The sequence below is a fragment of the Meleagris gallopavo genome, chromosome 5 (assembly GCF_905368555.1).
Source record: "Meleagris gallopavo chromosome 5, MGAL_WU_HG_1.1, whole genome shotgun sequence".
NCBI classification, from domain to species: domain Eukaryota; kingdom Metazoa; phylum Chordata; class Aves; order Galliformes; family Phasianidae; genus Meleagris; species Meleagris gallopavo.
The window spans coordinates 11,757,567-11,784,982 of NC_139408.1; the positions used below are offsets into that span (position 1 = coordinate 11,757,567).

General features: G+C 40.0%; 2 protein-coding genes across 7 annotated transcripts in view; one reads left to right on the forward strand and one right to left on the reverse strand.

The window, feature by feature from the left end:
• Positions 1-22,396, forward strand: part of KCNC1 (potassium voltage-gated channel subfamily C member 1) — a 115,854-nt gene extending 93,458 nt beyond the window's left edge. Inside the window, exons 3-4 of one of the 3 annotated variants that reach the window (XM_085224253.1) lie at positions 3,600-3,788; positions 21,714-22,396. In XM_085224253.1, the coding sequence (XP_085080379.1) occupies positions 3,600-3,788; positions 21,714-21,877 (353 nt within the window). In that variant the 3' untranslated portion in view covers positions 21,878-22,396. Of the gene's footprint in view, positions 1-3,599; positions 3,789-5,794; positions 6,887-21,713 lie in introns of those variants that run through there. The other 2 variants (XM_085224256.1, XM_085224254.1) reach the window with 2 other exon arrangements.
• Positions 1-27,416, reverse strand: part of TPH1 (tryptophan hydroxylase 1) — a 267,702-nt gene that overhangs the window by 109,010 nt on the left and 131,276 nt on the right. For 3 of the 4 annotated variants that reach the window (XM_085224252.1, XM_085224250.1, XM_085224249.1), the window contains 3 exons: positions 15,593-16,594; positions 10,964-11,034; positions 409-612 (listed from right to left, as the gene is read on the reverse strand). In XM_085224252.1, the coding sequence (XP_085080378.1) occupies positions 16,404-16,594 (191 nt within the window). In that variant the 3' untranslated portion in view covers positions 409-612; positions 10,964-11,034; positions 15,593-16,403. Of the gene's footprint in view, positions 1-408; positions 613-10,963; positions 11,035-14,305; positions 16,595-27,416 lie in introns of those variants that run through there. The other variant, XM_085224251.1, reaches the window with a different exon arrangement.

Genomic DNA, 27,416 nt, shown 5'->3' on the forward strand with positions numbered 1-27,416 from the left:
TTTCTGATCTGAGGCTGTGAAGGCCCCATCTTCTTTAGCACAATGCCAGTAAACCTGGAGCGATTCACAAAACCAGTTAAGTAAAGCCAGTAAGGTGACTGTGATAATTTACTAGTTCTAATTGGTGTATTTGTAATTGTTTGTAACCTATGCTATGAGCAAAGAGACAAGTTGTGCACTAGTGCGTGGATGCTCTCTCCAGTGCTTCTCCCACATTAAGCAAAAGAAGTTATCCTAAGTCTTTTTCAGAACACCCCCCAGTTTAAAATTCTTTGTCTGCTTGAAAATACCTGAGGCATTTCAATCATAGTTTTCTGCAAATGGAGGCCAAGAAAACAGGAAGGAGGAGATTAAAAAAAATAATCAAGTGGAAACCATACAAACGTAGCTGTGAAACAAACTACACACCTGGGAGATCTGCTGAATACTTCCTTCAGCCTCTAAGCCAAATCTCTGCAGGAGAATGTTTTAAGCTGGTGCAATTAACTAGGTATTCGCAGATAGGATGATTATGGAGATAAGGTTCCATGCTGGGAGTCAGAAGATTTTGTTGTAAATAACTTCTTACATAGCAATGGGTTTGTCGTTTCACTGCAGGGAAGTTTTACCCATCTGTAAAACAGAGATGATAACACTAGCTTTTCTTCATGAAATAGTATATGATACAAAGAGGAAAAATGTTATACAAGCCTACAAAAATGTTATACAAGCCCAGATTCAATTCTGCTAAAGGGGATGGATAGACTTGTAAATCTGGTAGGCCACAATCAAGTGTGTGAAGTTTTAAGTGCCTAAAAGTTGCTGTCATTGGTATAACTCTGCTGATAGTCACGAGACAGTAATTATTTCAGGATCTTTGCCCTGTCTAGAGTCCTGTCAAAGTCCAGGTCAATCTTGGAAAGAACAAATCAGAACTTAAGAAATCAACCTAAATAATATAATTTCATTCCATCTTTAGACTTAATACCTGAAACTATTCAGCATGTGGGTCTGCTAATGAAAGCAATGAAACTTTTGACACTCACTGTTGACAGATGACATCAGAGAGGTTTTCTCTATTTGCATAAGTTACTAGACATCATGTGATTCCTGAGTCTAGCCTTTACCGATTTAGGTGCTGCGGAGAGTGGTTTGGAACAAAGCTACTCTACCTAACATCTGCTTACATGCACAGCTTTCTGTGCTGGTAATTCAACTCTTTCCTAAGTATTCTGAAAAACTGTTCTTGAAGATGACCAGGGCTGTCCAGAATGTGGTCCCTAGGGCACAGCCCATGCATGGAATAACGCCAGGGATGTTTGAGGTACAGTTTAATGATTTGTGCACATCGCCAGCTACTTTGTTCTCTTTCTATTCAACAGAACTAAAACAAAAAGGTTGCAGACTTTCAGCAGCAAACAGAGAAAAATTCATCAGCGTTAAAGGGCCCTGAGGAGGCTACAAGAACAGCTTACAGCTCAGGTTGCTAGGAATGTATGACATATCTTAAGAAATAAATTCCAAAGTCAACTTTCTTGTCAGTGAGCACAATAGAGCCAGAAAGCTGCTTCCATAAGGACCGATGGCTGCTATTAGCAAGCAGCATGACCCATAGCCAGGCTTCTCAGAGGAGTTTTGAGCTCCAGAAACAGACCAGTGCCCGTTCCATCACTAACCACTTAGTTTACAAACCCAGGCTCAAATGTGGCAGTGGGGATTTCAGAGATGCCAGTGCCTCGCTCCTTGTAGGATTACAGCTATCTGCCTGTAGCAGTTGAAGCTTATGAAGAAGCCCAGTGCTTCGCTCATCCCCCAAAGGCCAGCAGTTCTCCCAAAACACAGTTATGTGATATTAAAAGCAACAGTTCAGTACCTGCAGTGTCACGGTTACCATGGCAGCCGTGCCAGGCTTTTGTGCTGATAGTAGTACTTAATAGCAGTATTACAAACAGAAAGGAATTGCAATTCACTGCAAACATCTACAAACAACAGAATGCCCCCATAGCTTTTTTCAGGTTTTTAAAATATATTGAGATATATTGAGAGACAGAAAATGTTGCTACCTCTCTATGGGGAAATAATTGGCTAAGTCTACACGGAGAAGAAAGGAGGCAGAGGTGAGATATGCAGAACAGACTAGTTCTTTCTCTGTAATGACAAACTAGTGACATCCAAATAAAAGCAAATGCATAGAATGCAATTACTGACACAGGGATAGATGTATATAGCACATGCTGTATACATCTGTGTGTGTGTGTGTGTGTGTGTGCACTCAACTGTTGTTTGAAAAGGCTTTTGCCTATTATTCATCTGTCTTGTCCATCTGACACCAGAGGAATTGTATCTCTGAACCCCACCTAATGCCATTTCTCTTTTGGTCTTGTATTATTACTTGGCTTCAAAGTCACTGAAAAATAAATAACAGTATCATGTAGCATTCAGAATGAGACAGTATGTAAATCTAGAAGAGGCACCGGAATTAAGTTTACTTATTGACTTTATCTTTCTCTAAAGACTTGCAGGACCACCCATTGCCTTATAGTCTCTAGTTAATAAGCATGTGCAACCAAGGTTTAGGATGCTGCCTTCTATTACTGGGTCTCAGCATTTGGAAAACACACTTGGACTGTTTTTTCCTCCCTTCCACCAAAATACTCTTATTGAGCTGTGCCATATTTCGAGTATATTCTCAATATACCAAATTGCACTTTAAACTCTAAAGTAAATCCTACACTAAATAGCACTTTGAATTGTTTTACAAATGTCAGACAAGTCACACAGAGAAAACGTACTCTTCTCAGTCTATCTTCATGGGAATGTGTGGAGCAAAATGGGCAAATCTGACAACCTATTTTTATTATTTACAGCCAAGCATAAATTTGACTCCATCCATTTTCTAAATTCATGGCCTGCTGTAGTGTTTTCTATATGTAGTGTCCCGTGCTGGCATTGCAAATACTGTGCATGTTTCAGATGAGAACATCAGAAAATTGATTTTTTTTTTCAAATCCACGTTCTGCTGTCTTATTCCCATACATAATATACTCTGTGTGTCTAAAACGTGTACAGCCATTCTGCACGACTGATATCAGAAATAATATTTCAGACACCTGGGGTAAATTCAGGGAGGGAAAAAGCAAGGATTTTTCCCTCTGGGAATATTGCACAAAGGCATAAATCAGCATAAACAGAATATACTCAAATGCTCAAACACAACTCACAGTCCACTGCCTCTCCTAAGCTCTGAGCGACAGTAGGCTTCATGACGAGCAGGTCATTCATGCACCATCTGTCGTCATGCAAAAACATGATCCGATCTCTAACCGTGGTCTTCTGCTCGCAGGACTAGGAACCACTGCAGGCCCGTTTCCGAAACTGCCCCTCTATGCGGAAGTACAGGCGGCGGCTGTCACACCTAACGTGATCACGTTTTGTTTCTCCTCCCACTTAACAGACTTTATTTTATTTTGGTGCAGTGCACACGAACGCAGTGTCTAGGACAGACGTGCTACCTTTTATAGTGTCGCTATAGAACTCATTAGCTGTGAACCCTTAATTTGCAGCTGGAACTAATAAACAGTGCATAGTGTTTCAATAGCCTTCTGCTTATATGTTTGAAGATTCGAAACTGAATGGTGAGGTGGCCAAGGCGGCGCTGGCAAACGAAGACTGTCCCCACATAGACCAGGCTATTACGCCTGATGAGGGCCTGCCCTTTACCCGCTCTGGCACTCGGGAGAGATATGGACCCTGCTTCCTCTTATCAACCGGGGAATATCCCTGCCCGCCTGATGGAGGAATAAGAAAGGGTATGTAGCTGGGGTCCTGTAACTACGTAGTTAGCAACCGTTTTAAACGAATAAGAAAAAGTCAGCTATAGCTCTAGCACGCAATAGTGCGCTTGCTGTAGAGATGCACGTTTGGGCTGGAAACCACCACCTGATGTCTGCATTTGGAGTTTCTAACCTATTTCTTTCAGAAAGAAAAACCTGAAGAGCTGTAACTACCCCTTGCAGCTATGCTAGACAGTTGAGACTTCCACCCTAATCGGTGCAGTAAGCTTCAGTGCAGTGAGCTTCAGTGGAGAACGCTCTACAGTGTCCTCAAATTAGCCCGTTCTCTAAGGAGAGGCCAGTTAGCATTTGACAGCAACAAAAGTTTGCCACTTTAAAAGCTCACGGATTTCACAGACTCTGAGGAGCAAATGCCTGGGAGGTAGCAGACAAAAAAAGTTAAAACACAGAAGCAAAAGATCCTCAAGAAACATCAAATGATTATTCGGCTACCTTAACAGAGCACTAAAGGAAATTATTTGGATCTTCATCGCTGTTTTGCTCAATAGAGGAAGAGAAGCACACAGAACATCTGTTAGCACAGGTGTCTTCAATTGCAAAATCATTCACCTAAAATCACTTTCTTTTCATAAATAAATCATTACTAGTTAGCTTCTCTGACTTCTGACAGCTACAGATCTCTCAGGAGTCATTTCATTTTAGTTTCATTATGTCCAGAATCATTCATATAGTGACAAGAAGTCAAACTGAATGAAAAAAATACCTTCCCTTCTTAAAACAGGCTACGTTTTGTTTAAGTTACTTAAGCTGAAGAAACTGTACAAACCAAAATTAGAATGACATGCATATGCATAAAAGTCAGTAAGAAATGGGGAAATCGGAAAGGTCTGTCTCTTCGAATCAGTGTTTATCACTGGTGTACTGTATATAGTATATGATACAGTCAATATTTTAAAACTTCAAAGATTGTACGACGTAACCATACGCTGAGTATGGAGTATAGAATTCCCATGTGCCATTGTATGATGGGCAATAGTTATAGTAAATGCCAGTTATAGATAGTGTACGTATTTATAAGTTTAAAGCTTATCATCAACAAAGATATAGTTGGACCACAACACTTTCATATGAAAGTATAACCTCTTAAATTTACCTTTGTAGCAAAGTGTTTTACTTGATTCTGTATTGGATAAGCATTGGCCGCGTTCATTCAGCCTGGGCGAGTTTGGGTGGTTCCAGTGGATCAGGGGAACACTCCAAATGGCACATCCTTTGGGATGAGGAATGTATGGTTTTCACAATGCACTGCAACTGCCTCTCGTTACTGAATGAAACAGAGGCTGGTTGGCTAAAGAGTAATATACGTCAGCATATTGTTGGCCTGTTTGAAACACGTTGAGAGCATCTTAATTGTTGTTCCAACAGAATTTCACCCATAGTTTGTGCAACTCTCTGTACACTTGCTGAGCTGTTTACGTGCATGACAAAGGCGGGGGGTGGGGGAGGGAAAAAAAAAGCATGCAATTTTGTTTTCTTTATTTTTTTTTTAAATGCTGAGAACAAAGGAGTAGTATCTCTATAGCAACAAAATAAATTACATGGATTTTGCTGCCCTTTTTTTTTTTTTTCCCCCCTCTCTCTCTTGTCCTCCTTCCCCGAAGCTACCAGAAGTCTAAATTCTGCCTGTGGTCAAAATGCATGAGGTGACAGGGAATGGTATGCGTGAGTGTATGATTGAGACATCAAAAATCCCCCTCCTACTGACTTTGTTTTAGGGTACAACCACATCGCTGCCTGTAGGATCAATTACACAGCCTGACTGTCCTTGAAAAATGATTTTTCATTGTTTTTTTAAAACTTGTTCTTTACTTCAGTGGCCAAGTGAGTCAAGTTGCAAGCGATACTACTCTAGCATGTCTGTGCATGCAGTTGCTATTGAACTGGCTACAATGTTGACCTCATTCTTAGTCCATTCTGTCATTGATCCAATGCTGTACTTTGCATTTTTCTTTTAAATGAAGGTTACGAAATGTCACGGAGCCTTAACAGCATAGCTGGCATAAGTGGAAAAGCGATAGGATTATCCTCAGTGTCTGCGCCCTACAGCTCTCCTAGTCCAGTGAGACGTTCTTGGTCTCCCATCCCATCTATTTTGTAGCATGGATCAGTAGCAGAGAATGGTCTAAAAAGCTTTATTTTCAATTAGCCTATGCTATGTTGCATATAATCCAGGTGACTAAGTCTGAAGATGCAATGTCTCACAGTAGCACCTGCTGGGAATGGTGTTACTACTGATGCTAGGTGACAACACTCCTAAATTGCACTCAGATGACAATAGGCAGGCCATTCACGTGGTACTGGTGGGTCATAATGTGCTGCATGGTATCAGTACATAGGATGAAGGGTAGATGCACCAGATAGCTTCCTTCCTGGTGCATCGTGCTAGTCTATGCTTATTGTGGCTAATGGCGGATCTACTGGCTCGGTATGGAATGGGTTAGGCATATAGTCGATGCTGAAACATGCCAACGATGGAAGATTTTGCTTTTCTCAGGATATTTTTGAGCCATAGGAACCCTGCAGGAGTTTGAGCAAACAAGCACAGTAGGATGAAACTTTGCATGGGCGCCTATCTTAAGCTGAAAGCAATACTCAGACACACTGTAGAGAGGTCTCAGTCTGGCTGACTGCATGGAAAAAAAAACCCTGTTGAAGAAGAATATGGCTGCCTCTGCATGTAGCTATTTCACCTTTTCCTCCTTCCTTTAAAACTAAGATGCCGAGCTTGATGTGAAAAGCACAGGGAAGAAGCTCAAGTACTGATTGTATTCTTTACATGCAGATCTTTGCAAAGAAAGTCCAGTCATTGCTAAATATATGCCAACAGAGGCAGTCAGAGTGACCTGACAAGGCAAGATGGAGATGAACATTGATGGCTAATAAACATCTGTGTGGAACTGTGCAGGCATAGAAGACTTTCTCATTTGGACAAAGTTAACTCGCTCCATGCAGTTTTATGGATGATTCTTCGTGGTTTTGGAGTTGTACTAGAGATGCAGGCTTTTTCTACGGCCAAAACGTAACAAAACTGTAGAAGATCTCTTTTTTTTTTTTTCCTTAATCTTTTTTTTTTTTTTTTTTTTTTTTTTTTTTTTTGTTCCATAGCATGAACTGCATGAAGACAAAAATAAAAAAAAAAAGTAAATAAAAAAAGCAAGAAACACTGCAAATGTATGATTAACTTTAAGGAGAAAAAAAAAAAAAAAAAAAAAAAAAAAAGCAAAGTTATATATTTTCTTTCAAAGCTCTTTACTTTTACATACATTGTTGTAGCCAAAATGTAAAACATAAAACTGTACATTTCTTTGCTATGGATCGCTTCTTTTTGTATACGAGATACTGAGTAATGGTTTTAAAAAGTGCAATCAGGCAGTCATGGGTCATATTGACCATGCCTTCACAGATCATCACACCGACATGGAAATCAAGAACTTTTAATCCAACTAGACGTGTATAAAAATAAGAAACTATTTTCTGTCTGTTTTTGTTGGCATGCTTGTGACACATGGGATCTTCCTTTGGACCTGACAGTAACAGCTGGTCTAGATTTAATTTTCCAGCTCTGGTTATGTTGTATTTTATTGATGTATAGATCCAACGTAAAGACCCTTCATAAACTGTTCATATTAAGTAATCAGTATGAATTTTTAAAAGAGAAAAAGGTGTTATTTTAACAATGGGACTTATAGTACAAAAATCAGGAAAATACTCAAGTATAAACTGTCTCAAAGTTTAAGAAACAAGACAAGAGCATTGTATGCAATTTAGTACTGAGTAAAAATGCATGCACAATGTTATGCAAAACAATTCTAGCATGAAATAAATTTTGTATCATGGTTTCAGTGCCTGCTGTATAGTGTTAAAGGGAATCCTTTTCAGAAGTGATCAGGGGTTTCCAGAGACTTGCTTCTAAAACCTTGAATAAATACAGTGTTCTCAACAGAACTGTAGGAGAAAAGCTTCGTATTGCTTTGGTTAAAACGCTAACTTGGGTTAGTAGATAATAAATGAAGCCTGCAAACACTTGATACAACCAATGTCTGAAGAACTCACATCATTAGTAATTTCATGAGGAAAGATTAAAAAGCTCTATAATTATCTAGATATCTTCCTTTTCCCTCCCCAAGAATAATAAAAGTTTGTCTTTTTAGCTGATGAAGTGAATTCAGTTTCTTACTTTTTTGGACTTCATCCTTCCCTTGTTCTTCATTGAGCCACAGCAGTCCACCTGATACAAAACCCTGAAAGAAATCCAGGTGCCCAAGTAGTGCTTTATTTTCCACACAAAACATGCAGCAGTAAGAACCAAGAAACACAATAGGATTGGGTTTCACTTTAGGTCCTGGAAATGACAGCTATGGACTATGTGTCAACAACATTTTGGAGAAGTACTTTCTTGAAGGAAGGATACATCTTTATCCTCACATGAAGCTCTTTAAAAGAGTTAGAAACCTTTCAGACAGAAGCTATAACACCTGGGGCTGCAGAAGAGAATGAAAATGGAACAGTGTCCCTAAAGCTTGGAGAAAGTAGAGATTAAAACAAAATAGAAACATAAGAAACTCTCATGGCTCTGGTAAGTGCTGAACTATAAGCAACAACAACAACAAAAACCAACTGCAGTTGGACTTTGTCTTCATAAAACTGCTACAAAAGAAGAATGAAGGAGACCTCCAGCTGTGTTTTAGGAACAGGAGAAAGGCTGATGATGTGAACTTGAACATAATTAGATAAAGGACTACAAAGAAGCTTTCTAACAGTACATACTCAATTTCTACTTCAGTCAACTATCCTCTCCCCTCCTTCTCTCCTAAGAAGTATTTTTCTCCTATTGCCGTTGTTTTTCACAGCTGATGAACGGACAATTTTCTTACCTTCAGAGACAAGATCCAGGTTAATCCAGGATCCAAAAGTTGTATAATGAACAACTCTCCCTCTTATAGCACATTAAGAAGCCAAAAATAGACTTCCCACATTTTTTATTTAATGCTAGAACTCAAAGGTCTAGTGTGAAGGCTGCTCAAATTCTCCATTACCATAATAAGGAACATGAACAATCCAGCCTTGTAAATCCCACATAGGTCTTCCCCTTCTGCAGTGTTTTGCATATATATGAGCTTTAGCTATAATGAACAGGTTGGGAACACGTGGCCTAAGGCAATCGTAATTCTGCGCTACTTTTTGCACTACCACATCTACCAGACCCATTTTCCTTTCAGTATTCCTTTTTCTAATTCAAGGTATCTGTGCCTTCAGGCACTCTCGGTAAACCCTTCAGAAACTCCATGGCACTTCCTACCTGGTGCTCCTCAAGAGATGCACTGCAGCGTAAGACCCTCCTACTTCCCCTTGCACTACAGAAGCAGCACCATCAACTGGAAAGTTTCAGTAGGATCTGCTGCACCAAATCCTGACACTGAGTCCAGTGAGAAACTTAACACAGTATACAAGCTGCTTTACATTCAAAGAAGCTTTCTGGGCTATTAAACCACAAACTCTTTAAACATGCTCACTCCCATCACAGGGGGTATATATTTTAATAAAAGGATTAAGACGTGTGGCTGGATTCTGGCCTCACACTTGCAATAATGCCACCAACTGCTTCTGATGTCACCCACAGTAAAAGCAGTAGCACAGTCAGCAGCTGAGCTGCACTCTGCCCCTCTCCTGCTGGAAGTGAACATCCAGGTTTCTTCTCCTGGAACCTCATCTCCCAGCATTTGACAGCCAGCCAGCTGAGCCTGCCTCAAAACTGATGCTTCCTCTGACTGGCACTCACCGTGGGTTACTGTCTATCACAGACAGCTCACCCCAGCCAAATCTCCTACACGTGCAGCCCTGTGCCCTTCTTTTCCTGTGCAACCCAGATGTGCAAAGCACTCTCCACAGCTACTGCTTCAGATAGCATGGACCTGAAGAGTGGTTTCTGCTCCTCCACTCCAACAAGAACCCAACTACTACCACTGTGGTAACAGTCATGCGCAGCAGTCATTAATCTGGATAAAATGATTCTTCACATAAATTGCCTTCTTTCTCCCTAAAGTTTCAGGTCCAAGAAGAAAATACATCACTGAAACAAATGTCTGCTAGGACAAATGGGAAGACTGAAATACAACAGAGAGCAAGCAGGGCTAAGGCAAGGACGCTCACAAGGAAACTGAGAACTGAGCCACTTATGAAAGATATCCTGAGGCAATCCCAAGCACAGTTATTAGCCTGCCACTTTGCATATCCTCTTCATGGTTTCAAAGTGCAGCGCTCTGCTTCCCATATATACACTGAAAACAACTTTGCCTCTCCGCTCCCAGAAACTAACTTCATTTCGTGAAGATGTACTTCAATTATGTAGGTTGTTTTTAAGTCGCTCATCTATTTGAGTTTGGGCATAAGACACCTGCCTGTTCAGAAGCCCCAAAGCTTCTGCACTCATCTAGGACTGTAGTTGCATCCTTTCTCTTTCATGGGAATATGAATGCTTGTGATCAAGAGCAATATTTAAATTCAAATTCAGCCTCAAACTACAAAGTACATCCCGGGACTGCAGATCTTGACTTGCTTTGCTTATCACATAAAACATAGGAAGATGAGTTTCCTGGCCCTGGCTGAGCAGGCCAGGCTTCCAGACCTCAGCACACCCAAAACTGTATGCGAGTAGTTAGGGCCCAAACATCTCCATACAAAGAGCATGTGCTCCAAGGCTTTCACTGGCTTCTCCTCTGCTCGCCGTGGGGTTTGTCAGTCAGCCACAGGCAGAGCGTCGCTGTCATTTTGGCACAGTTACTGCTGAGGGCACACATGGCTGCAGGCATGCAGCTCAGGCTGTGGCAATGTGACACCAACAGCTATGGAAAGAGGAAGGGGAAAGGATGGCGGGAAGATAATGGTGCAGGGAGAATAGGAGGACACTGGACTGGTCTAAAGAGTGGGGTCAGCAAACAGCAGGGTTGGGAGTATGTGAAGAACCAGCCGTGGGGGTAGTGGGGAAGATGAAGAAAGCAAGGAGAGAGGGAAGTAGGAGCATGAGGCTGACAGATAAACTTCAAGGACCGCTGGCCTGAAGCAGAGCTCCGGCCTGGGCATCATAAGACTGGAATTTTATTCTTGGTTCTGCTGTAGACATGCTGAGTTACCTTGGCTGGGACTCGTCAATTTTTTGTGCCTCATCTCCTGTTTCTACCACGTTGCCTCTTTTTAAAGTGTTCTGAGGACAAAAGATGAAAAGCAGAATTTAAGTAGAAATAGTTTTTCATAATTATGTACTCAAAATTAAGGCATCAGAGGAGAGCAGCAACTACATTATGTAAGAGACACCATGTTTCCTGGCCTGCAGAAGAACACCGTGCTCTTATAGGAATTCCTTTTCTTTAGTACTTTAAAGCAAAGTATTATTATGGAAAATGATTAAGCACCCACACAGTTAAAATGACAGAGCATCTTCATTACTGATTGGCAACTCCTCTGCTGCCCTAATTTAAGTACCACACGTCTTCATGCATTCAAATCAGTACAAACAAAACAAAAGATAAACTCATTTGGCATTTGAAGCAAAAGAAAAAAAATCATTTCAGAACATGAAAAATCTCCCAATTCTTGATTCTACTTTCAAATAATAATAATAATAAAAGAGTAAAAACAGTCTTTTAGCAAAGTGTTCATATACACTTAAATTACGATGATCAGGGAACTGTCACCATACAGATTGTGCTGTGTATGAGTAACAAGTTCGTCTATAGACAAAGCAGTCTGGAAATAGAGGAGAAAGATGAAAACACAGGAATTGGACTTAGACTTGTCCAACCTGCAAAGGCTTGCCTGAAAATGAACCAAAATCCAACAAGTCACAAACCAAAAATGCCTGAAGAAGTTTCAAAAAATAAACGTTCATCTCCAAGGCCAGCTTTTATTCAGAAATTATTTTGTTGCTCTTGATGCTAACAAAACTGAATAACATCTTCCCCATAACGCTGCAAATACATGTTTTCCCCCTCTCCCACAACACAGCACAAGGTTCATCCAGGTCACCATTCCAATACTCAAAGACCATCTTCACTGCTGAGTACTCTGTCGCATATTTTCTTCCAATGTTCCACAGAGGCAGAAATGAGTAAAAATTGCCTCTGCATTAAAAATGGGCGAATGCAGAAATAACTGAAAGATGACTCTGTGAACAAAGTTAGCAAACAGCTGAAAATTTCCTTCATTCAATAGCTGACTAGCAGGGTTACAAAATAACAACAGCAGCTTTACATACCCAGTTTCTTCCATAGAGTTCTAAGGTGCAAATGGAAAACACCTCCCTTTTTTGTTATATTTTTGGGCCACTTCCATGCTAACTAACCATTTCATTTTAGGACTATTAAATTGTTCTTTCTAACATAGAGCAAGATGTCAGCATTTATCAGGAATTAAGAAAAACACAAAAGCTATTATGAAAAGAACAAAGCATGTACTTCCATGGTTATTTTTGGAAATAAATTAAGAGTTTGATATGTCTAAAGTTCCAATATCCAGTTATTTTTTGAATCAGCTACAGTCTTCTATCAGTTTGGCATAAAGCCCATTCTCTACTGTACATATTTTTAAATCACACCAGATGATTCTCTGCCATTTCTAGCCTTTGGGAAACAAGTCATACATTTTCTTCTTAAGTATTTTTCTTCCCTTTCCAGCTGCTCTAAACTATAAGCTGATAGTAAATAATACAAGCATGACTAAAAACTGGTGAAGAAATTTAGAGCCTTTTAAAGAAAGTATCTAGCTAAGAGAAAATGCATGAGGCTTGCCATATGCCATAAAAATTACCAAAATTGCTAGGAGAACGGAGAGGGCTTTTTAGTGAAATCCTAACCACAATTTAATGAGAAAGATCGGCCATCATCTTGACAATGAAACTGACTTGAAGTCTAGCAAAAATCAGGTAAAAGTTTAACCCAGAATTTGTGGTATTTAGTGGAAAAGTAGAAAGGCTTAGATTATGTGCTGGGCAGGTCACCCAGGTCTGATTAAAGATTTCCAAGACTGGAAGGTGAGAACACGTGATGCTGTTTCAACTGAAGAGAACTGGAAATTTCAAGATGCCTTATGTACAAGAACAAAAACTCACTGCAAGTATATAATTCATGTTCTTAACAAATAAACAGCTTGTGTTTGTACCTCAGCTTACTTGCATCATACCAGTATGAATACTGTACAGGACCTTCATTTTTAATTCCTGCCCTCCCTTCACCTGCTTTAGCTGACTATGCTAGGCTTTTTCTACTGTCTCTCATTTAAATGTTTGTCCACAGTCTCTTTTCTCCTGTACATCCAAAACTTACCTCTCTTCTCCGTTTTCCATCCCCAAGTCTTATGTCTCAAAAATGTCAGATAAAACAAAATCAAAGCACATTCCAAGCAGAAAACCATAAATTCAATCAAGGAACTACACAAAGTCAAATAACTTAGTGACTGCTAAGTGACCTAAACAAATCCTCCAAGAAAAAGAAACTTCTGAACCAAGCATCTTCCTACTCGCAGCATTCTTTAAAATGGCACAGAAGTGTCTTGCATAGGTTTGCATGGAGGTTGGTTGTATAGCAACTGCAGATGCCCTATGGCTTCAAACAAGAGAAGTATGTAGAGCAGCTTCCTTCTCCTCCTCTGCCCAGAAGCCTAAGATCTGTCTCTGGTCTGAGGGCAAAGAGTTCAGAACTTCACTTCATCTGTCTCCTCCACACCTCATTGGCATGAGAAGGGAAGAGAGAATGGCTAAACAGACACTTGCTTACCTTCTTCCAGTGTTACACAAATATTACAAATTTATTACTACAAATATTATTTGCATCTGAGCATATCTTGCTTAAGAAAAAGGCTTTCTTTGTTTAGCACTAAAGACCTGCATAAACACATCCTCTTTGCACTGCAGATATATTAGCATAGCATGCTGGCTCTGCATTTTGCTTTGCAAAGACTGAGCTTCTCTGGGACAACAATCAGCAATATCCACTGAGCAGCAGCAACAAAGAGCACTTCTTTGCTTGACTGAGAGCCTTCCACTCTGTGCTCCCTTCCCTAGGGCAGAAAGACTTTGCTGATACTGTACGTTTTATTCTGCAAACAAAGCATGCTGTCATACAAAACATAGTATTCTTTTCTGAATGAAACTTTTTCTCTTTCCACATTCAACCACATACAGTCTACAATGAGTTGTCATTCATTCTTCGTACTACGGCAGCATCTTGAGATCCTGACTAACTGCGAAGGGTGTATGTAGTACAGAAAGTTCTCAGAAAAGACATTACTTCCCAGCATTTTCAATATATAGGCAAGACAAAGAAAGAGAGAAAATGCAGTTCCCCTCCATTGAAAAGATTAATAACACAGGCAACATGAAACTCAAGAACAGGACCAGGAACAAACCGAAAGACACTTTCCTCTTTAAAATGTCAAAACACTCTTCACATTTTCAAAGGCAAGCACGAAAGAATGACCAATTCAAATAACCAAGTCCCATTTATTTGTTACATCATTAGTTAGATTCCTCTGAAAGGGACTGCACCAACAGCTTATTCAACCAAAACATGTCTAATACAGCAAAACCTAGGGCCTGTGGGTTACATACTAGCTGTCATTAACCAATGAACAAAATTATTCTGAGCGTACTTCCCACTGAAACAAGATAATGTTTATTCAGTGCACAGATCTGAGGAAAACAAAAGAAGGAACTCCAGATGAAACCGCCTAAAAAGCATGAGCAACTGTTCAGTGGATGTATCAGAGAGGTTGTTTTAGATAGAAAATAGTACTGAGGAGTCAATAAATAGCAGCCTGGTCAGAGAAGTAAAAAGTGTCTTTAGTAGCAGTCCAGAACAGGATATTACTGTGAAGAACCACAGCCAACAGAGATGAGAAAATGATGGAAGATTCAATTTTGCATATAGTGGAAGATTCAATTTTGCACTTTTTGCAGTTGGTCCCATTCTGTTATTCTAACAGTTTCCTTCAGTATCTGCAATGCAGTTATAATCAGCTTCTTACTATAAATTTCTTCTCCACTGAACAGAAAGAGAAAACATCTGAAAATGAGGCCATGAACTTGAACTGTAACCACTGAAAGAGCAAGGAGAAAAAACCTCACATCCCATATACCTCCCTCCCCCTTTTGAGTTAGCTGACAGGTCATTACAGTTTTGTCATCCTATTTTCTAACAGCTCTTCTCTTAGTATTTTGCAATTCTGTAAAGCCTCCTCCCTGGAAAACCCTCATTTAAAAATTAAACCACTGTTTAGTAACAGTAGTTCTCATTAAAAGGTGTGTTTACCACACAGAAGTACTCCCTATATTTAAACTTGACATACATCAAATATCACAGCAAATTTAACTATCGTGGGTGGTAAACATCTAGTTTAATGGCATCCACTGTATTTGTATGAAAGACTTTTATAAGTAGCTTCCAAAATTCTGCTCACCATAGGCAGTTAATAGTATCTGAACACAACTTATACTTTTCTCCCACCATAATCAGTGTAAGGCATATGTTTCTCTACCCAGCACTCACCGGGGGCTAGTATTGTGGGCACACTCTGATCAGAACCTCAGATGGACTGCCAAGCTGACAGTAAGAAAGAGCTGACACTACCAGAAGCATTCTGGTCTGCCTTTTAAGCTAGAGAACGTGTAAAAAGTTTCTGTTTATATTTGGAAGCCTTCCTATTCAGCTGCAGCTACAAACACGAGCTATGTTGGATCAAACTGTCCTCAGCAGCTACAACTGACTTACGCTCTTTGACAAGACCTCTTCTGTTGTTTCCAAGGGCTCTCAGAAGATTCTCTTTCCTATCAGTAGCTTCAAAAACTTTAGCTTTAATTTTCAAGTTAATAATAATTTGTGTGGATCTGGAGCCATATATAATATATATTGAATGGATGTCTGGCACAGAAGATATTCCTCAGAAACACTGTTCTTCTCAGTTTAATCAACATGTAGCTTACTTCAGAAGGGTCTCATTTTCTCCTTTTGCCAGTCTTCTGAATCGTATCTACTTTTTTAAAATTCTGATCTTCTGTTTAAAATGTGCATATGCCTCTATTTATGTTCACTGGCATTTCTCTTTTCAACTGGATTTCTCAAGATGCTGGGAGCTCAAAACTTCAATAAAAGCTGGCAGATGCAACACATGCTCATCGTGACACACAGATACAACAATAAAGGACCAGAGCTGGCCCCATCTTTCCATCTTCTCACATTGTTTCCTCAGACGGAATTTTTACACTAATGATAAGTCATTAGACAGGCAGTTTCTTCCTCAAAGACTTCTTAAAAAGACAAGAAAAAGTCATTCTTTCTTCAGTGATACTGCATCAAGGCAAAATGTCATTCTACCTGTGGGTAGGAAAGTCAATTCCTGTACAAAGAACCCATGACATAATTGATTTTTATTTTTCCCATACTATTCTAAGCACGCTCATTTCTTATAGTTTGGGACTGGAAAGGACTTCCGCACTTTCCAGCTGCCATGTTAATCTCAGGCAATCTTCTTGAAGAACTTCTGAGCTACGCAATCCAATGACGTCCATCCACATCCATGTTGCTAAGATTTCTGGTGTCCTGAGTCTAATGTGGAGTTTTGACAAAGAGCCAAGGAGTGTCCTGCCCCACATCCAATTAAGATTTGTTCTGCATAACCAAGAGCTTTCACTGGCTTTGGTACACGAATGTTTGCCTCTGTGCCATCACCACACATCCCATGTTCGTTCCATCCCCAAGAGAAGCAACAGCCACCTAGAAAAGAGGATACAAAACACTGAATAAAGACAAAAACTACAACAGTTTTTTATTAGTTTAAGGAGAAAGATAAGCCATGTTGTCTTCTAACTAGATTCTAATAAATTCTGCTTAGGTGAGAAAAAATGTTCTCATTCTCCTGAAAACTTCAATATAACAATAGTTCGTTGCTGCTTTCAAGTAAGTAGGAATGAAATCTCACCTTTTCCTTTACATGGACAACATGCCTTACTCTCGAGCAGCATACCTCTTCTGTTTGCTTTGATACCGCTTTGATACTGCTGTTATTATCCTTATTTTCTTTCATTATCTTTTTTTATCTCCTCTTTTATATCTCAAATCACGATCCATGCATTAACAGTATCCTATAGTACTCTTTCTTAAAGCACAACATGTAAATTCTGTCCCATAAATAGTTAGCATAAGAAGAAAAAAAAACAAATAAAACCCTGTCTTATTTTATTAACAAGGGATATTTCTTCTCAACTTCCTTTTCCTTACTTGGCCATCACAGAATTGTCTGTGAATTTCTGTAAAGAAAAAGGAATCCATGCTGTAAGAGAGTGATGTTTCTGATGCCAGTGTTATTTCTGATATGCAGCAGGTATAACAGTGTGAAGCACCACTCTGGAGTACAAATAATTAGAAAAAAAGCCAGAATTCACAAAATTCAAATTCAGAATCTCACAATTCTGAAATCTTTTCAAAATTGGCAAACCAATTGCTCCAAAGGCATATTCTCCTCCAAATTGCATTCTCATCCTACGTCTCTACATATTACTCTATCAGAAGTTCTCTTCTGTAACTAATTGTAAATGTTACTAAAATTAGATAAAGAAGAGCTTTTATTTTCTTGATGCTCTTTGAGGAAATAGACTTCTGCAAAACACTGCTAGAATGCCACAGTAAGCTAGATACAGCTCACCTCATCCAGCAGTGGGAGTTCTCATCCTAGAAGGCTCCAAATTCTCTCAATAGCATGCATGTGCAATATCAACAGCTGAACACACAGCACAAATGCACACGCTGGAGAAATGTACTAAGAAGCATGCAACAGATCACATGTAAAGACCACTGAATAGAACATCTAAGAAGTTAACGCTTTTATTTTTATTTTTTATTAAGGCACCAGGTAAAAATATTTATGTAGATATTAACAAGCAGCAAAAAGACATCGTTAACAAAGAGACTAAAACTCATCAAATAAAAATTATTCAGGGAAACTGTCAAGAACAAAACCATCTGCGTGTAAGGAAAGGCATTCTTTTGCACAGTTGCTAAAACATGGATCCTGCAGAATAAGCCTAATGAGAGTGGGAAAACTTCCAAATTTAATGAAAAGGGAATGTAACATGCTCTTACATTAACAAGATGACTATAGTAAGCCTTTTGTGATGAGGCCACTAGCAATTAGTACAATGACTAAGTGCTGATTTGATGGTATGGGGAATCACTGCATCTGAATGGTTGTGGGTTTTTTTTCATCCTATTCCGTCAGGACAAAAGAAAGGAGATCAAAGATTTTGTTCACCTACAATTACAAACTGCTCAACGAGGTATTCATGGCATAATAAATATATTAAGAAACAGATACTAGTCTCTTGAATTGATAAACAGACCTAAACATCTTTTTTAAAGAATTACAAGCTAGGAAGAACACCGACAAGAATATCTGCCAGATTTAGAAACACTAAATTCTTTTACACTACTCTCCAAGCATTCTCCCAGCATGCAAAAAGAGCAACAAATGCATCTCTGCGTCCAGCTCCAGCAAGCTTCTTGTTAACTGAGACGGGCTGAGTGGGAAAGCTGGCAATAGGGCATACATGCAGAGTAACTAGAATATATGAACAGCACAATGCAAAAGGCCACACACACGAGCCACATGTCCCAGAAAGCTAAAAGGCAGAGAATCTTTGTGGCACACATGGGAAAAAAAAAAAAAAAAGTGTGCGATACCACATCTGCCTGGGGAAAATGTTCTGAAAGGTTTGGGCACAATGAGGCCAGCTGCTAGATTTCTGTCAGAGAATGTGCAGAGAACACACTGAGGCCATTTTTTGCCCACTCATTAACGAACCATGCAGGAGGGCCAGCAACATGGCCATGGGGCACTGGCTGGGAGGGAATGTGCAGATTTAGGATTCACTGGCACAGAAGCTGAATCCAGTGAAGACCAAAAATAATGAAGCACTTATTAAAAAAACTATGTAGAAGGAAGAGATGCAGAGCTAAATGCCTTCATTAAAGGGGACTAATGGTTATCCTCTGGCCAAAGGAAGCCAGTTTCATTTTAATTCCTTTTTCTTCTCATACACACACATTTTGTTTTATTTTATTTTATTTTGATGGGGGGAACTATGAGAGGGCTGGGGATGGCAGATGTTTTCTGTTCAGAACAGAAGAATTCATTTGGAAGGGACCTGATTTCACCAAGTCCAACTGCCTGACCAGCCTCAGGGCTAACCTAAATGCAGTTCAAGCATTTTCAATTCTTTCTGTTCAATTTATTACTGATTAAAACCTACAAGTTTGTCAGCCTAGGTCATGACGGCAAGAAGAAGTTGCAGCCTTCTCCCTGCTCACAATGACTACCAGGCTTTTCTCAGTGTAACTTCAGTGACAGCTGCAATCCACAGCTTGATTCAGCTGGAGGAATGTACTCTTAGTTAAAAACAAGCTGCAGTATCTTGGATGGGATTCTGGGGCAGTGGAAGTTTAATTTGCTCTTTATCACCGAGTACTCTGTTCTTCACATGAGAAGACTGAATGCTAGGAAATAAGCAGCAATTCAACCATCTACAAGACAAGTGATTCAGCTATAGGTACCCTCAAGACTTCTTCAATAGTCAATGAAGGCAATTCATCTTACCTAAACACCGGTGTCAAAAGCAAATTTATCTCACTCTGGTGACTACAGGAGACCAACCAATTGTCTTAACTCAGGCAGATCATTTTTGAACAGCTGAAGATAGGTTATGACAAATCACATCTTGCAATGAGTCTGAAGGTAAAGTAAAATCCCTTGGAAACAAAAAATCTACAAACACTGCTGCTGCCTAGTTTCAGGTTGTGACCTGTCTCTTCTAAACCACTGAGCCCTGGGGACCAACCACTGAAATCTTTAAAAGCCTCTCTTTTCTTTCTCTGTGCACCCGCTCCCACTCTTCCAGCCACACATACACAGAAGGAAGCTGGCTTTAAAGACAGCTCAAGTATCTTGAACTAAGGTATTCAGCAGACAAATCTGCATGTTAAGGATACATCAAAGTATTTCAGCATCGCTCTATTATATAAACTCTGTGCTCTTAGCAGTACTCCAACATTTCAAAAAATATTCTCGAATATTCTTTCAATTAGTGCTACTCTACAGATGGTCATAGATAAAGTTACGGTTGGCAAGAGACTGGCAATTTGCTAGGAGCAAGTCAGAGAACTTCAAACAGAACCAGGGCAGAACCAAGAGCAAAATGCAGTGTATCAGCCATCCCTTCTGACTACTAGAAAACACTTTAAACCTCACAAGGAACAATGTAATATTCAAAAGTTTTAGGCTGTATCTCCCCTAAGAAGTGGTAAAATACAAAGAAATAAAAAGTCTTCCTATGTTTTCATGATACCTAATATCCAGGATTATCATGCAAAATACAAGTATAGAAATATCTCTCTACCACTTTTGCATTTTCATTAGCAAAAGTTATTCTGTCATTAGAGGAAAACATTTGCGATTTTAAAACATAAGAAACAGAGTTACTATCAACTCTTTTCAGCAAAAAGGCATGGGAACATAGAAGTAACTACAAGAAAGTCTAAACATTCTGCAAAGTCTTGTAACAGGCTAAGTTTAGTAAGTGGAATATAAGACAACGTGACTCCAGGGCATTTTATGTCACCTCCCAAAGTAGGAAGCAGCCCCGTGCTATGCAGCACCTGCTTCCTTGCAGAGCTGCACTCACACCCACCTCTCAAAAAGTGAGTTGGCATGGCCTCCAGGCAGCCTCACCAACTGCTGTTGAAGTTTTTCGGGAGCATGATGCTCAGAAACATGCACCTGACTTCACTGAAAGTTAGAGCAAACCCACAGCTCTCACTTGAAGTGCAGATAAGAAACAACACGTCTTGATATCAAGCATGAACTCAAGTTACTAGAGACATGCTGACTTCCAAGTTGGCCTCCAGACAGTTAATATCCCCAGTGTCTCCCCCAGGCACCAGACCAAGACCACTCATTCTCTCCCCAGCACAGTGGTACCCAAGTGACAAGTCAGCTGCCCTCAGGTCAAGCACCTGTGGCTGAGCCTGGCACCTGAGAAGGACAGCTTCCCACTGCCATCCAACAGGAGCTCACAGCACGCATCTGCAGCAAGCACCACATGGATAGAAGGATACACACTTAATGGAAATTTCACTTGAAATGGTAAAGCCCAGTTTATAGTTTCTCCTTCAGTACCAGTATCTATTCCTCTGTAGAGAAATAGGGAAAGACACACTAAAAATAGCCCTTACAAAAAAAACTGTATTCTCATACAAACGTGATGCATTTGCCTCAACACTGTTTTTATGCAGACAAATAACTAGGCCCATTTACTAGTGATAGAGCCATCTTGCTAATATACAACAGGAATGGAGATTTTTTTGTTTTTACAGAGCAAAAGAAAGCAGTAGCTCAGTGGCTCATTGCATAAATTAACACGCATCTACTGAAAAGAATCCTTCCGCATTATACCAGACAAGCCCTGGCTTAGGTCCATCACAGTTCTAGTTCACAAGGGATTTTATCTTCTCCTTCTCAGTTATGCATTGCCATTTTGAAGACAAAAACTTGAAGAAATGCACAAAATTATACTCTAGGATTTAAAAACAATGTACTTGTAACTTTAGATTCCTTGGGTTTCCACATTATCAGTTTCTGTGGAAGAACTGAAGTTCTGCAAGAGGGAGGTGTTTGCTTTGCTGTGAGTAGGTAGCAAGAAGGTGAATCTATTGCGAGCATTAATTGTTCACATTTCTGTTTTCACAGGCAAACGCCAGTGGTACTTCTTATGACTAAGGCTCACGGGTGCTGCACAGGGTTTTCCTTTTGGTATTACTCAAACATTTCAATTCCTTCCAGCAGGAATGCATCTCCACCTCAACACCGAACAAAATGTGGGCTCACGACTTTGTGCAAGGCTGAACGTATCTGGTCCACTGACAATACATGAGGATTATATCATACATGAAACTGCTGCAGTGCAGAGAGGAATAAGCATTAAAGATGCTTGCTTTTTACACCTGTAGAAGATGAATCTTTACATTTTGCTCTCACAGCACAGGACAAAAACACCTTTCAAAGTACTCAGTGAGGAGATTTGTCATAAAGCTCTGAATGCAGCACTACTGTCTGCTCCATCGGAACATCAGGTGTGGCAGCAAGGTTCCTACCCACAGCTTCCATCCCTGCCTCTCAAACTGACAGGCACGAACATGTGTCAGTGCTCTAACTGTATGACCAGCACTAGGCAATCGTGGCCTCAGCACTGAGACAGGGGCTGCAGTCCCATGTCTATTTCTGTGTGATGTCAAGAAAAACAAATGGAAAATGCCTGTTACTAAATGCTTAGTAAGAGGATGCCCATGGAAAGTAAAATAGCAGAAGCAATATGTCAAAACACACCAAGAAGTGACTAGTCATTTAAGTGCCCCAGACCACATGGTGCCACAGCCATTTGTGCCAACATGGGCATAACGCATTCCTGTGTCAAATTTATATATGCTTTAAACAGAAATAAATGATTAATCGAAGAAAAGGAAGGGACAGCTGCAACTCGTTCTGACGTAGAACACTACAACCAAGACCTAAAACTGAAGGAACTGAAGGCCATCTTCAGCACAGCCTAGGAGAAGTAACAGATAATGAGAAGTGCAGAGATGAACACATGCAAGACTGAGACAAGCCCTTCAACCTGTGCTACAGCTACATGCAACTTACTGTGTACACAATGTAAACCAGAGAGGCAGAAGTTACAGACAGCAAGGTGAGCAGCAGCGTGAAAGTGAAACGGTGCTTCCTTATTTATTGGTTGAAATTAGAAGGAAGAGATCGCGTTGGGGTCTCTTAAGAATGCTCTCCTCAAGCAAGAAGAGCTAGGTAGAAGAGCATTTTGGAAATGATTTGGCACTTTGTGGTTTTTAAGGAGATCATGCATGTTAGGCTGTCAGCCCTTGGCAACTTATAAAAAATAAGTATGATAAAACAGAAGGTAAAAAGACATTTATCTCCAGTTTCTTCTTGTCTGACTGCTACTCTCTTCCCCTGAAGGGCTGTTTGCACCAATAAAAGAGAGTGTTTTGTTCTGGGATTTGTTTCTGAACATGTCCTTTTCTGGAGAATGCAATTCTCTGTAACTCAGAACCAAGAGGTGACATACATAAACCTTCTGGCCATCTTCTGTAAAATAGCTTTGTGCTTAAATGGGCTTTAGTTTGGATGTATTCCCTTTCATTTTCCTTTATAACTGCAGGGCCACATTTTGGTCTAGCTGCAAGACACATTATATGAATGCGTGTTACTGTTGAGTGAAGACTAAAAAACTGCTTGCAGATATTAAACAAGTGAGGGTTTTTTTTTTTTTTCTTTTTTTTTTCCCCCCATGCTTAACAGGTAATTTGAGGTGAAGTCCAGAAGTCATGAGCAGAAGTGTTAAAACACAAGAGAAAAGTTGAAGAAAGAAGTGGGCATTGAGTTTCTCAGTTCCCTCCATACTGATAGTACTGGCAAATTTGCTCATGGCTATGGAAACCTCACCTTATACAAGCAGTTAAAAGCCAGCAGTTAAATTATTAGGATGCCTTACTTTGACAGAGTTTCAAGCTGCAATGTTAGCATAGCACAACGGCTCAGATAATAGTTCCCTGCAAGAGCAGCACTGCAGTTTCAACAGCGATAGCACTGCAGTGCATGTGTACCTGTGAGAGCTTTAAAATACCTAGCTTGGTGCAAGCTACAGCATAGCTGGAAAAAAAGGAAATTCAGGACGAGCTGATTTACCTTCCATTCTGGGCAAGATTTGTGGATTACTTTTTTGTGCTGCACTGTTGTTCTTGATTTAGGCTACTTGTATCTGGTTCAGACGTGCCTATACCACACTGTACTGTAGTGCAAGTGCACATCTAATAAATCTCCTACAGACCATGTGCCTTGCCTGTCTCCGTTTTTGCGTCTACTGTTATAGGGATTCTTAAACTAGCCATCACGCTGGGGGTCTGAAGGGGTTAATTCAGGATCTACTTAGAAGCAAAACAGCAGCTGGGTCATTTAGGCACCTGAAATGAGCAAAAAGTAAATGACTTATGACAGTGTTAACATTAGGATGTTCACTCTGCTGCCACTTAAAACCATCATTTCCCTCACACAACACAGTCTTGGGAACTAATCACATCCCTTTCAAAGAAGGAAATAGAGAGTGACTTTGACAGAGCTATGAAAAGAGATGAAACCAAGCAAGCAAAAAAAAAAGAAAAAGAAAAAAATCCCATGACTTCATAGATCTTAAGTGTGTGCACCAAAAATAAGCTGCATTTGTTTAGTCAGAGATAAAGCACAATGGTTTGTTTTTTCTGACCCTAGATTGGCTCAGCTGGGCTGTGCTTGTGTTAACTTAAATTGCAGGTAAAACAGAAATTGAAGAAAAACACCTTACAAAACAAATAAAAAACCCAATTATAAAATCCTACAAAGCAATCCCACCACAAACTGCACCCTCGATCCCATCCACATGGTTTGGCTGCTCTGAAATCAGAGAGTTTTCAGCAAAAAACTTTCTCTAAAGCAGAACCCAAGTGTTCTAGCTCTTTCAATTCCTTAAGAGATAATAAATGTTTGGAGGCTTCAGCCGTACCATTCAGACAAGCAAATTATGCCAGATATTATTTATCAGAGAAGACACACAAACTCTCTTTCCTTTTCCAGGTAACCAATAGCTCGGAAGACCAGAAACCTAAGAATATAGCCACTACTTTTCTGCTGTATTTTTTAAGCAGTATTTGAAATCCAAGTAAGCATTCTGGAAAACCTATGTAAATGATCAATAGCAGATGTAGAAGTAGTGGGAGAATAGGCTATCTCAAGTATGGTGGGAAAAAAATGAGCATCACACCATAAGAATTAAAAATGCTCAGCAAGAGAATCAAAGCAGACAGCTTTAAAAAAGAAAGTTCCCAGAAGGCAGGATTGGATCTGTTTCTCCAAATATCACTTCAAATCCATATATGACTGCTGAGTGAAGTCCAGAGGAATTGCTCGCTGATATTAAGCAAGGGAAATGTTCTGCCATCAATATCCATTAAAAGCAAAGCCTAGACCAGTTGCATAAACACCAATTTTGACATGTTTGTTTTTCTGGTGAACAACAGAGACTCTGGGCAAGATGTGAAGCACAGCTTACCAACTTTCACCTTTTTATATTCCTATGTATTATACTGTGTTTCAGCTACTTTATTCCACTAAACTATTTAATTCCAAATCCATTATTCTTATTTAAAAGAAAAGCAAAAGAGCTTCAATACTGAGTTGGCAAAAAAAATGTCTCAGAAAAACACAGGACTAAACTTTCACCACTTAGCTGAGCAGAATCACCACACCAGAGCAGCTTTTCCATATTTCTCCTTGCGGTGTTCCCTTCAGCCTCCTCTGTAAATCCCAAGTCCATACCTATGCTTCCTCTTCACACCACTTCTTTCCAGCCTTCTCTTGAAGATAAGCAATACTGGGAAAGAAATGTCAGAGAATTTGTGATGAAATGTGCAAATGGCACCGTTTGAATTACTGTGGTTAGGAAAGACAAATATCTCTGTTACAGAAGGCTCAAAGTGCATTCTGGGGGCACCTCAATGCTTCCACAGAATCAAAGAAACACCAAGATTGGAAAAGACCTACAAGATCATCCAGTCCAACCATCCACCTATTACCAATAGTACACACTAAACCATGTCCCTCAACACAAAATCCAAATGTTCCTTGAACACCTCCAGGGTCAGTGACTCCATCACCTCCCCGGACAGCCCATTCCAGTGCCTGACCACTCTTTCAGAGAAGTAGTGTTTCCTAACGGCCAGCCTAACTCTCCCCTGGCACAGCTTGAAGCCATTCCCTCTAGTTATTTCACTAGTTATATGAGAGAAGAGGCCGACCCCCAGCTCACTACAGCCTTCCTTCAGGTAGTTACAGAGAGCAATAGGGTCTCCCCTGAGCCTCCTCTTCTTCTCTTTCCTCTTTGCTTCCACGAGTGTTACAGACACCTGGATTCTGAACTGGGAACTGCTCCTTAAGTAGAGACAGCAAGCAGAGTTGGTCTTTGGAAGAAGGCAAGTGCTGAAAAGCATCCTGAGATGAAACTCTCCTGCCCATAATACTGCAGAGATGTTTTCTGAAACTTCTGCTGTAGCACCATTTTCTGGACCCTGGCAGAAGAGCCACATCGAAAACAGCATTTATACATCAGATGCAGGGATCTGAGGATGGAAAATAAAATATCTTTGGCATAGTGACAATAAAGACAGCTGATGGGCAGAAGGATCCACAGGCTCCATGCCAGCTCCAGAAGGTCAGAGGATCAGAACAGAGAATGCAAGCTGAGCCCCTAAGACACTCTTTGGCATTGTCCCATCCAATCCACTGCATAACCTCAGGGTGAAGAGGAAACCAGCTGGAATCAGGACAGGAATATCTGGCACCATTTTGGAAGGACCTTCTCTGCCAGAAATCTGGGATAACAAAGTATTCTTCAGAAGAACAAACTATGACATGAATATTTGACCAAATAAACAATTCAAAGCTTTTTTCTCCTGTCTTGAGAGGAAATGGAAACACTGGAAATAGAGCATCTCCATAATTGGCCTTGCTGCTCTTTCTCATGTCCACAAAGAAAGCCAACTTCTTCCCTCTCCCACTGCACCTTCTCAAGGTAGGCTCAGCTATATAGACAATAAGCTGAACTGGAAATCACACTCTTGGTGAAACAGCAAGCTTCAGTTGGCAGCAAAGAAGACCAGACATGATATACATGCATTTTGCATATAATATAGAAATAAATGAATGCTATACAAAGTAGTTGCCACTAACTTGCCATGTGACTATGTAAGAAGCTTTTTTCACTCTTTAAGATGTTGGAAAACAGAACAACCAGCCAGGAAAGCACAAATGTCAGACAACGTTGAGGTGTCTCATGAAGGTTGTTTTTTTTTGACACCACTTCAAAAGTCTTGTGATAACTTAAGATCCGCTGAATAGCAGTAAAGAAAATTTACCATTTTTACAGAATAACCTTATTCTACAAGGCCACTTATTGACAGACCTGTCCAATCATGAGTAAACCAAGATGCCACTTCTCTTGACTGCCGGTTTCTTAAAGATACTCAGGACAGATTTTCAAGTGTCAAATCAATTTTGCAGAAATCTTTAACAAATGTGACCCATTCCCAAACCACTTAAACACTTAGATATGCTATCTTACCCTAAATAAGAGCCTCTCCCTTCTTTTTTGTGTCAGCATTTTAAAACTCTCTCGAAAGAATTACAGCTGGCAGGCCCTACACAATGCCTACACTGAAATATAGACTTTGCATATGCGAATAAAGGATATATGTATCTAAATCAGGTTTGTTCCTGGTATCTGCATGTACAGAATAAATGTGGAGGTAAGGCATTACATTTCACTAACTGCTTAGGAAACAGGACTGACTTTAAGTTGCAGCATTTTGCTGTTTAGAACTGTCTTTATATCGTTGTGCAGAAATATGGTTCCATTAATTTCAGCAGCTCTGATTTTCAACACCTTCT